This window comes from Balaenoptera musculus, chromosome 7 (assembly GCF_009873245.2).
Source record: "Balaenoptera musculus isolate JJ_BM4_2016_0621 chromosome 7, mBalMus1.pri.v3, whole genome shotgun sequence".
NCBI classification, from domain to species: Eukaryota; Metazoa; Chordata; class Mammalia; order Artiodactyla; family Balaenopteridae; genus Balaenoptera; species Balaenoptera musculus.
This window is the reverse complement of record NC_045791.1, coordinates 112495140-112507382: the sequence shown is the minus strand read 5'-3', so window position 1 is coordinate 112507382 and position 12243 is coordinate 112495140. Positions and strand designations below refer to the sequence as shown.

Here is a 12243-nt window from a genome sequence, read left to right as displayed (position 1 = left end):
TGCAGAGCTGCCTTGGCATCTTGACAGGAAGATAGTGACCATTTGTGGCAATATTACATACAAATAGAGGGACCAAGGCCTGCAGTGCCTGGACCCACAGGGGCCTTGCAGCAAGTCCAGGGGATGAGATGGGAGGAGCATTGAAAACCGCTTCTCAGAGTTGCTCACAGGGACAGTGCAGGCGGGACGTGCCCTTCCCTGTCCTCTGCTCACGTGGTGGTTTGGGGGAGTCCTCGGGATCCCAAGTCTGAAAAGGGGTGCCTGAGGGAGGCCACCCTGACCCCCATCATTCCCAGCCAGGGAACCGCTCCCAGGAGTCCTGGCCAGCCCCTGAAGATGGGGATATGGCTCAGGTTCCCGGGGAGCCCTGCCAGGGATGGGCCCCCTCCTCAGCCCCTGGGCCCCCTGTGGTCTCCAGGGCTGGGGACCTGGGCTGGGAACTAAGGCCAGACTCCGAGGGTTCGGGTGTAAGTTCAATACTTGGATGTGCCTGGGTCTCACCTGTACTCATGTCCTCAGCCCCACAAATGTTAGAGGTGACCCTGGACCCAAGGATCCCAGGATACAGGCGAGAACACTGAGGCTGGTAAGGAAGCCCCGCGCGTCTGCACTCAGGCAGCCGGGCTGCAGGACCTCGCTCTGGACTGCGGGACCTCGGGCTCTCCTAAAGGCAGGTCAGAGCCTGCCGGCCGGGCACACTGGGCTCCCAGCTGAGGCCAACAGGGCAAAGGCGGGAGGGTTCCAGAGGCTATGGCAGGCTGGGGACAGGGCAGCTGGGGTGTAAAACGTGGAGGTGGTAGGAAAGGCAAGGGGAGATGGGTGCTCTCGCGTGTGTGCTGGAGGGGACAGGGCAGGGGCCCAGGTCTCAGTTTTGTTTCTCTCGGGTGGCACATCTCACTAACAAAGTGCTTCTCATCTAGGGGGGCTTGGAAGTTCCTAATAGACACCAGCACTTTGTGATACTATGTGCCAGGCAAACTCTAGGTGATTACCTAAGTCAAATCACTTGCCCCTTGCTATGGTCACAATGTCTGTGTGTCCCCAAAATTCCTATGTTGGAATCCTAACGCCGGATGGGATGGTACTGGGTGGGACCTTCGGGAGCTGATTAGGTCACGACAGTGGAGCCCTCAGGGACGGGATTAGCGCCCTTATGAAAAAGATGCCGGGGATCTCCCGCATCCCTTGCATCATGTGAGGACCCAGCAGAAGACGGTGGTCTGGGAACCAGGAGCCGGCCCCACCAGCAGCCGGACCCAGTGGGTACTGATGTCGGGCTCCGTTTATAAACCACCCAGCCTGTGGTTCCGTTACAGCGCCCCACCCGCCTCGGCAGACTGGTACAGTCCTACAGGAAGGAGTCAGGGCCGAGGGACAGCGGCAGGCAGGACAAACCCATGACCCGAGCTGCCTGTGTGCCCCCGGCTGGGTCTCTGTTGAGCATGCTATCCTCACCCTGTTGATCTGGGTCGCAGTGCAGAATTCACATCCCCTTCGTAAATTAACTTTAACCAAACCTTAACCAGAGCTGGACACAGCTGCGTAGTGAGAGGCAGGTGAGGGGGGAGGCAAAGCCCCGGCCCTCCTCCCCCTCCCCACCAGCGCCGGGAGCCGCCCCCGGGCTCTTTTCCTGGAGCCTGAACCGTCTTCGGGGAGGGAAGAGGGGTTGCACCAGAGGCCCCCAGCCCCACAGGGCGCGGAACCTCCTAGGAAAGGAGGGGAGTCGGCGGGGCGGGGCGCTAAGGGGCGGGGCCCTGGGCATGGGCCGGGCCTGGCGCCGAGGGGCGGAACCTGGAGGGGCGGGGACGTGGGCGGCTCCGGTGGCCTGGCCCCGCCCCTCCTCGCCGAAGCTCCGCCCCCGCCTGCCAGGGCTGTCCTGTCCAGCCTCTCCCTGCCCCGTGCGGGGCGCCGGGCTGGGACCAGCAAGTTGAGCATCGCGAAGGACAGCGATTCCGGCCTCCAGTCCAGTGTGTGAGGCGCAAAGACTGCAGAACCGGTACCTGCAGGGGTGGGGGTGGGGTCCGGGGTGTCCTTGAGAAGAGACGGAACCTAGCGTGACCCCTTGGGCAATCTCTCCTGGTCACGGAGGGTCACTCCGCTGCCTCTGCCTGCTCCCTGCTTCCTTCTGGCCCTCACACCCCTCCGCACTGGAACCAGGACACCGCGACTCCTGGAGGCCCCCTTTCTTCCTCCTTAGCCACGCCCCTCTAGAGTGTCCCACTGAGTCCCGTGTTGCCCCTCATCACGGTCGGAGCCCTCATCCTGGCCAACATCTGCCCTTGCCACCCTGGCCCTGGCCATCCCTCCCTTGGACCCCCCAGAGCAGCACGAGGAGAGGCCAGCACGAAGAGTGCCTCCCGGCTCCTCTGACACAAACCCTCCCACACCTTCAGAACACCCATGAGCCCTGCATCCCCCTGCAAGGCCCCATGATCCTATCTGGCCCACTTCCCAGCTTCTCTCCTCCCCGTTCCCTCCATGTGAGGCCTCGGAACGCAGCCCTTGAGGCTCCAGGGTGCACGTTTGGGGTCCAGTGCCTGTCACGGGGCTGGTTTTATCTCTACTTGCTGATGAATAAGTCAACTCAGGTCTGGCCCTCTGGGGGTCGCTCGCAGCTCAGGGTTGTATTCCAAGGCGCTGCCTCTTCACGATGACACGGCGGTGCCCCCTTCAGGAACCCCCTCCCCGCCCACTGGTGGTCAGGATTGGACCCCGTGGGGCGGACTTCATGCCCTGCAGTTTCCAGAGCGGGGGATGCCGGGCCAGGGCCACACCTCCTTCTGCCGGCCAGCTGCCACTCTGGCCAGCCCGCAGCCCCGAGAGGAGATGGGGGCAGGGGCTGTGGCCGTGATCTTGGCACCCCGAGAAGCTCTGCACTTGAGCCGAGGACAGGACAGCTGCTCTTGACCTCCTCGGCACTGGAGCAGTGGCCAAGAGCACTGATGCCGCCACCGGCCTTGGCCACATAAACAGCCTCTTTGAGGAGCCCGCTGATGGGCCATCTGAAGCGTCCCTGTGCCTGGGCCCAGAGCAGTGTGCCCAGGGGCCAGAGGTACCCCCCCCCCACCTCACCAGAGCAAGTGCGGGAGGGGGCAGGTGAGCAGCTGCCGGCGGTCAGCGTGGCCGGGGCAGCCAGGTGAGCCTGGACCTCCTGGCAGCGGAAGACCCCGGGGCCAGGCCATGGGTGGGGCACCTGCATGGGCGGAGGGGGGTTTACCAGCAGGCCACGCTGACCAGGTCCAGGGCCCTGCTGCTTTGTTTCAGTGCCAAGAAGTCTGTCTCCCTCAGGTTGAGGCTGGTGGCCAGGCAGGAAAGCAGGTCTGGCCTGGGACACTGCCCTGCCTGCGGCCTGTCCGCCCTCATTCTGCACGAACACATCTCCCTGTGTATCTGGGGAGGCCAGTGAGGGGCCTGGGTCTCCCGACCCTTCTGCTGGTCACCTGGTCACCTGAGGTTGTCAGGAGAGCCCACCGCTACTGCCCCGGCCCCAGTTTGGGGGTTCCGGGCTCTGGCACGAGTCCTCAGGATGGTCGCCTTCCTGGGGTTCTTAGCGCAGGTGTTTGTGCTGATCCAGTCATTTAATTCCAAGCCAGGCCCTCTGGCCCCAGTGGAGTGGACACATCCTGAGATCCATGACGATCTGGGCATAGCAGGGTCCCCCGGAGCTTCCCCTCAGGCCGCGCTGAAATGACACACCTGCTCCTGTAGGTGTTGGCCTAGGAGACACTCTGCAGGACCTCGCACGGGGCGTCCTCCCGGCCCTGGGGAAAGGATCCGTCCAGCTCAGTAGCAGCGGGCGGTCACCACCACCTGGTTGACCACTTGATGCGGGTCTCTGCCCACCTACGCCGGCAGTGGCAGAACACACAGCACGCCGGCCCGCTGAGGGCAGACCCAGCGCCGTGAGGAGGCAGACGGAGACACTGGTCACCACCTGGACAGGACACTCCTGCCCGTACCGCAGCCATTGGAGTCGTTCCCGGGGACAGCGGCCACAGACACCGAGGCCAACGGCCTGGGAGGGGGCGGGAAGATGGTGGGAGCTTTAGCGGGCTCAGGGCCAGGACTGCCCCGGCTGGGTTCAGCTTCACCTGGGCCGGGGAGGGAGAGGCCGCCGCCTTTCTCTTCCCCCTCCCCCAGCCCCTCCAGCTTTCTCTCCCTCTCTCTCCCCGACTTCCAGTGCCAGCCCCAGGGCTCCCGGACAACCTGGGTCAGGGTGCCCCCTCCCCTAACCTCAGGGGGTTCCACCAAGGCCCCCTCCAGCCTGTGGACCCGCCACCTCCCCTGCCCCGCCCCGTGGGACAAGGGGCCCCAGCCCTTGGCCTTGTGCCTGGGCATGGACCGTGGCATCCTTCCAGACAGGGGGCTCTGTGGGGGGTCCTTTCTGGACCTCTCCACCCAAGGCTTCCGCTCAGCCCAGGACCTTTGCCGGTCCGCACCTCTGCCCAGTTACCCTGTCTGCCCAGGCCACGTGGCCCCTTGTGAGGTCCATCCTCCTGCAGCCCTAGGCGCGGGGTCCCCAGACTCCTGGGCAGGCAGAGCTGGCCCCCGGTCCTTCCTCAAGAATCCAGGACCCCCACCTGCTCTCGGGGACCCTCTGAGGGACCAGGAGGGCTCCCAGGCCAGCCGTTGGGGCTCCCGGTCTGCAGGAGAGCATGAGGGCCTGGCGCCTCGGGGAGACCAGGCTGACCTGTCGTCTCTCTCTGTTAGCCTCTCTGTCCCTCCTCTCCGGCTCTGCCCTCGTGCTCTCTCCTCATCCTCCTCGGATGCCCCTTCTCGCTCTGCTTAATGTCTGCCTCACTGTCGTCTCTGGCCTGTCCTTCTCTCCTCCCGTCCCCATCACTCTCCCCCCGTTGTTTTCTGTCCCCGCTCCCCCTTTCTTTCCTCCACACTTCCCACCCCCAGGCTCTCTCACCACCCCCATTCCCTCTTGCCTTCTCCTCATCTGTCTCTCATTCTCTCCCATCTCTCACTTTTTCTCTATTCCAGAGACTGTCTCTGGCTACAGGGCCTCCTAACGCCCCAGGCTGAGGCACAAGATGGCTCATGGGGCTCCTCCCACCTCTGGCCCTTACAGACGCTCACTCGTGTCACCTGCCAGACACAGAAGTTAACTGTCCCCTCCGCCCCTCCTTACACTTGGACTGAGAGCTCAGGACCAGCTGCCTAACTCAGGCGTGGCCCGGGCCTGGGACTGACAAGGCAGATGCGAACCAGACCTCCATGGCGGCCAGCGTGGCCCCTCCAGGAACTGCCAACAGCCCCGCCAGAGCTCCAGACGGATGGGGGGTGGGCAGGGGTGGGAAGCAGGTGGCAGGGCCCGAGGAGAGCCCCCAAGTGGAAAGCTCTAGAAAGTTACCTGGGAAGATGCCCCCAGGCCCCCCACCTCCCACCGTGTGAGTGTGGGTGGCACACACAGAGCCTTGGTGGAGAGCTTTATTCCGGCCCCTGTGGGGCAGCAGCAGAAAGCTGGCCATCAGAGCTTCCCAGCACCCAGAAGGCCCCACCCTCCAGCGCCCCAGATGTACCAGGCTCCGGGTGCAACAGATGTGCAGCCCCACCCAGGGTCCCTGGGGTTGGCCTCGCTCAGGCCTCGTCCTCCTGCCCTCCTCGGCCCCAGGGGTAGGGGTGTCTCCTCCCCAGGTTCCGTGCCTGGGTTGTTCTGCCCACCTGGGCCTCCTGAAAGTGCCCCCAGCCCCGTCCCGGAACTCCTCGTCTCTGCTCACAGGTCCCCGCCTCGGCAGCGCCTCCCAGGAGCCCGTGGCCCGTCTCCTAGGCCAAGGTCACACACAGAGAGTCCTGGCTCTTGTGGGCCTTGGCCCTGGCGGGGAGGGCGGTCAGCGCAGAGGCTTCCCGGAACTCCTTGGCCATGAAGTAGTAGCAGATGGCGTCCAGGCAGCAGTTGGCATCTGAGAGTCTGCTAGTGATCTGGAGGGCAAGATGGATGGCACAGGTGTGCAGGCCCATGGCCATGCGCAGCGTCAGCACCACGTGGAAGGGCAGGTAGCAGACCACGAACACGGCCAGGTTCGCCAAGACCATGCGGGAGGCCTTCCGGGTGGCTTCCTCCTGGCCCGCGTCGGCGGCTGGCCTCTGGGCCAGGGCGGTCACCACCTGCAGAGAGCAGAAGACCAGCACGGCCAGCGGCAGGTAGAAGCCCAGCAGCGAGAAGACCACGGTGTAGGAATTCTGCCTGGAGCGGCTGGAGAAGCAGAAGCCGCCATCCTGCATGTCCAGGAACCAGCGAAGCACCAGGGAGCCGAGCACCAGCACCCAGAGCACGGCACACACGGCCACGGCCTGGCGCGGGGAGCGGAGCCCGCGGGCTCGCAGCGGGTGCCGCACGGCCACGTAGCGGTCCACGGCGATGGCCGTGACCAGGCTGATGCTCATGTACCTGTTGGCCAGGTAGATGCCCTGGGAGAGCTGGCAGAGTGGTGTGTCTGTGGTGCTGTTCAGGAAGTGCAGAAAGAAGGGCAGGGCGCACAGCAGGCACAGGTCAGACACGGCCAGGTTGGCCATGTAGACGCGGGTCTCCGTCCAGCGCAGCAGGCGGCAGCACAGCACCCAGAGCGCCAGGCCGTTGAGCAACAGACCCAGCACCAGGAGCCCGCCCATGTAGGTGAGGAAGAGGTACTTGGCCGCCTGGGGCCCGGGGAGCTCCCTGGAGCCACAGGTACTGTTGTTCATGGTCCTGGGGCTGCAGGAGGGGAGAAGGGCGTGAGGCACGCAGGCCGGGAGGGGAGCCTGGGCCCGCCCACCTCCGGCCAGGGATGCAGGCGGCGAGTGCCCACCCCGCAGTCAGGAGCCCCCAGTTCACATTCCCAAAGAAGAAACCGAAAGGAGCTCTGAGGCACCCTCCCGGCCACCCCCCACCAGCTGGGTGGGCGGGGAAGCCAAGGCCTTCAGAGGCCCGCGGGCCCAAGGTGGCACAGTGAGCGGGCCCAGGGCTGGACCCAGCTCCCCTTCCCCTCTCCCGAGCCCTCGTCTGCAGGGACCTGCCTGCCGCTGGGCAGAAAGGAAGGCGGGAGCCCACCGCCCACCTCCAGTCCCAGCCGCCCCAACTCCGCCAGCTCTCAGATCCCAGGGACCCTCACTCTGCCAGCTCTCGGGAGGTGGGGGCCCGCCTCGCCCCAGACCCAGTACCATTCTCACAGGGTAGGGGGACGCTCAGAGGCGACTCCAAGACAGGCCGAGGACAAAGCCCAGGGCCGCCTACTGCCGCCTCCACCCGCTCGGCACACCCAGCTGCAGGTGGTGCCTGAGTCTGACCCACACCTGCACCTCGGTGGGCCGGCATCTGCCCCACCTGGCCTTTCCTGGCTGCTGAGGTTCAGGACAGCAGGGTCCGTGGCTCAGTCAACCAGCTCTCCAGAAAGCTCCAGAACTCCATCTCCCTCCTCCCTCCCTCCCTCCAGTCCTTTATCCTCTTCCTGAGGGCACAGTGGCTGCGGCCACCCCAGACACCAGCCTCCCTCCCTCCCTCCGAGACCCTCCCCAGCCCTCTGCCCTGAGGTCCCACTTAGCTTGGCCTGAGGCCCCCTCAGGGGTCGGGGGTCCCCTTGAGCTCCCTGCAGTCAGGGCCATGAGGGCAGCCCTGCTCCTCCAGCTGCAGGCCCGCGGCGCAGAGCCGGCCTTAGGGTGGCACTGGGCGTCGCACACCCTGTCATCAGCAGAAGCACCCGCGTGCCCTCACCCTCCATGCCTCTCGCTCCCCTGGACATGCTCCGTGACACCGCCCAGGACTGCTGGGGTCAGCGGTCTGACATTCTGGGCGTGGCAGATGGTGCAAAGGTCAGGCTCCGGCTTCACCCTGAGCCGGGCAGCACCCAGGGGTGCTGGTGTCAAACGTGTGGGACCACGGAGCACGCATGCGTGAGTGGCGCACGCCCCCCAGACCCCCTCCCATCCCCGCACCTTTGTTTCTCTGGCTGGAAGGGCCAGGAGGGGTGGGGTGGGAGTGGCCTTCCTTCCCCCATGAGCACAGGCCCTCTTGCGGGCTCGCTGACCTTTAGGCGAGGTAGGGAAGGGGGTTCAGTCCACTCAGGGGAGGGCCCACAGCCAGGTTGGTGGGTTCTGCTCCGCCCGCCCCCTCCGCACAAGGAAGGGAAGAATCATCCAGAGCCCAGCGGCCGCAGTGTCAGGTTCACTGGTGCCTGGCCGGGGGTGCCCGTTTCCTCAGCCACGGCCCCCTGGGAGCCTCCAGGCCACAGTCCCCTAGGGAGGCGGGAGCGCCGACTGTAGCCAGAACAGAAGTCTTCCACCAATTACCCGTTCCATCTCTGCTGAATTTTAAACGGCACGTTAGCCAGCAATTAAATTTTCATGGACCCTTTCACTGTGTACGAAATCTCTACAGCCCCTAAGGAGCCTCTCTCCTCGTTTCTGCAGGATTCTGCTCGTTCTCTCCCTGTTCTGAGCGACACGTCACTCTGCACAGGTTCTGTGACCCCCAGACCCACGCAGGCAGTCTCCTCAGACCCCGGAACCCACTGGAACAACTGCTGGGTTCCTCCCTTCCTGTCCGCCTGCCCTGCTGGCCTCAGCCAGGCCAGCTGTGTGTGGCACCCCCAGCCCAGAACCCTCGGAGCCTACTGGGAATATCCCCCGATTCTGCAGGCCCAGCTGCCACAGGGGCTCCCCACCCGAGCCGGGTGCAGGGCCTGCCCCTCGCTACTCTGGCCAGCGGTGCCCGCAGCAGTGGATGCTTGCTGTCCCTTCTGGGTCACCCGCGGCCCAGGGCACTGCCTGGGCGGGAGAAGAAGGAGGCGGGCCTGTCCCCTCCACTCAGACGGCTGCCTAGGGTCTGGGCCCCGGTCCACACACCTGGGGGCGTATAACTTTCAGTGTAGCCTCAGTGTGGCCCAATATTTTGTGCAGGAAAGTTAAAAAATCTAACTGCAGTCTTTCAATTTTCCCTTTTATAATAAAACAAACTAACTGTCAGGGAGAAGGACACCAACTTTGCAAGAGTCTCAAGGTGCACATGAGACTTTGAGGAAATGCCTTGTTCATGTCACCTCATCTCTGTCCTTTAGGGTGAAAAAAGTTTGGGGAGTCAAGTCCCAAGGTCCAGCTCAAATAGCATGGGGTCCCCAGAAGGCACGGCAACCAGTTCATGTCCCTGCTTGTGCCAGGCGAGGGCATGGGGCCCTCTGTGGAGAACAGGGACGCCAGCTGGCCTCCTGCTTGGATGCACAGACCTGTCACCTCCAACAGACACTGTGCAGCCGTTGCCCTGTGGCGGCTGGGGTCCCTTGCAGCACGGCCGGTGCTCAGCGCGCTCGGCTGTCAGGGGTCCTCTGCCCGTTCCTGCTGGGGGAGGCTGGCCCGAGGGGTAGGAGTACCTCAGGGGTGTCACTTCCTGCTCCAGGGGTGACAGTGAGGTCAGGCTGCTTCCCCTACGAGACGCAGGAAGCCTCCCTCTGATTATGCGCTGAGATACCTTTGCTGTCAACTGGAGATAAGTCTGCTCATGTCTGGGAGGTCTGAGCACAGCACAGCCTCCCGCCAGCCCTCCCTGCTGGCCCCCCAAGGAACCCCGCAGACTCCCTGAATGGGATCTGGGGCAGAGAGTGGGCGCAGACCCCCGTTGCCTGGGCACCATAGAGACCTCTGGAGCTGGGACCCCACTTTAGAAATAGCCCAGGATCCAGGACAAGTTTCACAAAGCAGCGCTCACTGTGCGAGGAAAACCCCACTCAGACACCTCCTCTTCCAGCTTCACATGCTTGTCTCAACCCACGGATACATTTCAGAGACTTGAATGAGGTGGGAGTCCAGGCCCTGGGAGACACCCTAAGTTCCTCTGCACTGCTGTCCACGCTCACGCCCCCTTTCTAGAACATCACCTCCCGCAGAGCTCCTCCATCAGGACACTCTGCTGAGGTTCAAACCCTATCCCAGCTCCCACTTGCTGAGACCCCCATGCCAGCCCCCACCTGCTGAGACCCCATCCCAGTCCCCACCTGCTGAGACCCCCATGCCAGCCCTCACCTGCTGAGACCCCCATGCCAGCCCCCACCTGCTGAGACCCCATCCCAGCCCTCACCTGCTGAGACCCCATCCCAGCCCTCACCTGCTGAGACCCCCATGCCAGCCCCCACCTGCTGAGACCCCCATGCCAGCCCCCACCTGCTGAGACCCCCAAGCCAGCCCCCACCTGCTGAGACCCCATCCCAGCCCTCACCTGCTGAGACCCCATCCCAGCCCTCACCTGCTGAGACCCCATCCCAGCCCCCACCTGCTGAGACCCCATCCCAGCCCTCACCTGCTTAGACCCCATCCCAGCCCTCACCTGCTGAGACCCCATCCCAGCCCCCACCTGCTGAGACCCCATCCCAGCCCTCACCTGCTGAGACCCCATCCCAGCCCTCACCTGCTGAGACCCCCATCCCAGCCCTCATCCCGCTCTGAGACCCCTGGCCCCAGGGGCACTGACCTGCTGGCACTGACCTGCAGTCAGCCTTGGTTTTCCTCCTGAGCTGCCGAAGCCTTTGCAGGTGCTGCCTGATGGGGGTGGTGGGGAAGCAGGGTTGGGGTGAGCCGGTCCCCCTGACTGTACCCCTCCTTAAAGCCGGCAGGCGGTGGGCGGGCTGATGACAGCAGAGTTGGGGTGGCGGGGCTCCCCACCACCTGCACCAGCCCCACCCCAGGGCTGCCTGGGGGAGTTTCTGGGAGAGGAAGTGGGGTGCCAGAGGCCTCCTGTGTCAACACCTCCAGAGGAGCGGCGTGCTTGCTAAGACAGAGCACGCGCTCTGGAGACGCCCGAGCTAGCGGGTCCAGACCACCGGGCGGCGGGCGGCATCCTCTCCCCGTCGTCTCTGGCCTCTCTGGACGGCGCGAGCCTTTCCCAGGACTGAGCCCCGTGGCTGCGGTCAGTGCCCGCACCCCACCCCGGCACGCTGGCAGGAAGGCCTGCACCTTCGCACGCACCACGCCCACGCTGACGCTGACGCGGTGACCGCCGGCACACGTGGGCTTCTTGACACTCGGCTCCAGCCGCCGGCTCGTCCACCAGATGCACCTCATCACACCCACATCCTCAGGGGACTTCCTTCCAGACCGTCCCTCCCCTGGTCTAGAGTGTTCTCCTCCCCCGCTCCGCCAGGCCCTCCCGGGGTTGTTCTCTTCTCCCCACTCTGAGCTCAGGGCTGGGAGACCCTGCTCAAAGGGCTATTCCCGCCCCCTGCAGAGCCCACCTCCTTGGGTCCCACAGCACCTGACCTCAGCACCTCTCTCTGCACAGACTGCGAGGGGCTAGGGAGAGCTCCGACCCCAGCCCTGCCCGTTTCCACAGGTGGAAACTGAGGCCCCGAGAAGGGGAGTGGCTGGCCCAGGCCTCCTAACCCTGGGACCAGGGACCCTGCCCAGTGGCCCCTGAGGCGGGGCCTGGGCTCCACCCTCCAGACCCAGGCCTGAGGGTCCCACCGTGGGCTCCTCCCCTGCCTTGCCTCCTCTCTGCCCGTCCCCCGGCCCCCAGTCTCCCCAGCTTCCTCCGCCGGCCCGTTCCTAGCCTCCCACCCTGCCTGGTGTCCTCCACAGGGCTTCCCCTGAATGTCTCCTGTGTCCTTGTTCTGGCCAGTGGCTGGGACCCCACCCACTCTTGCGCATAGTAGGGCCTCAACAAATCCCATTAACCGCTCAGCAGGGGCCCCAGCCAGAGAATCCAACCGGGTGGCCAGTGCCAAGGAACAAGCAGATTCTTGGCCCATAGCGGGCGGGCGCTCTGTAAACAGGAGTGGCCGCAGGCTCAGAACCCTGTCGGCCGGGATTGGGATGGAGCACCTCTCCCCACCATCCTGCCCCGTGGCCCTTCCCTCTACTGGCCCTTTGGCCAGCTCCCTCCCAGTGGAGGGAGCTGGGGCGGCTCAGGGCAGGCCCAGTCCCACTGGATCCCTGGGGCTCCGAGAGGCCTGGCCCATTCTTGCTGCCTGCTGGTCTCAAACCATAAAGGACCCTCCTCAGAGCAGGACCGGGAAGGACCCCACTGCTGGCACCCACCGTGGAGCCCCCGGAGCCTCGGTGCTCAGGCTCAGACAGAGCCCCCCGCGCCTTGTCCCAGCACCCTCCTCTCCTGCTTTGCACCTGCTAGGGAGCCCACGTGGCAGGCCCGTGGGTGGTGGCGGGCCAGGCGCAGGTCTGAAGGAGGGTCTCTCCTGCCCCTTCCTCCCAGCCCCCCGCCCCTCCGAACGTTTGGGGTTTGAGAGAAAAAAGGCTGCTGGCAACAGCTGCAGCTGGGAG

General features: G+C 64.9%; 1 protein-coding gene across 1 annotated transcript; it reads right to left on the bottom strand.

Moving 5' to 3' along the window:
- Nucleotides 1-5714: 5714 nt before the first annotated feature.
- GPR35 (G protein-coupled receptor 35) lies at nucleotides 5715-10560 on the bottom strand. Its single transcript, XM_036858364.1, has 2 exons — nucleotides 10442-10560; nucleotides 5715-6700 (listed from the first exon to the last, which is right to left on the bottom strand). Exon 2 carries the CDS (start codon nucleotides 6688-6690, stop codon nucleotides 5773-5775), a length of 918 nt encoding a protein of 305 aa, XP_036714259.1. The 5' UTR covers nucleotides 6691-6700; nucleotides 10442-10560; the 3' UTR covers nucleotides 5715-5772.
- Nucleotides 10561-12243: the final 1683 nt, after the last annotated feature.

What these genes read in the sequence shown, in the direction of transcription:
- GPR35 (XM_036858364.1), bottom strand. Translation starts at nt 6,690, where the DNA reads ATGAACAACAGTACCTGTGGCTCCAGGGAGCTCCCCGGGCCCCAGGCG.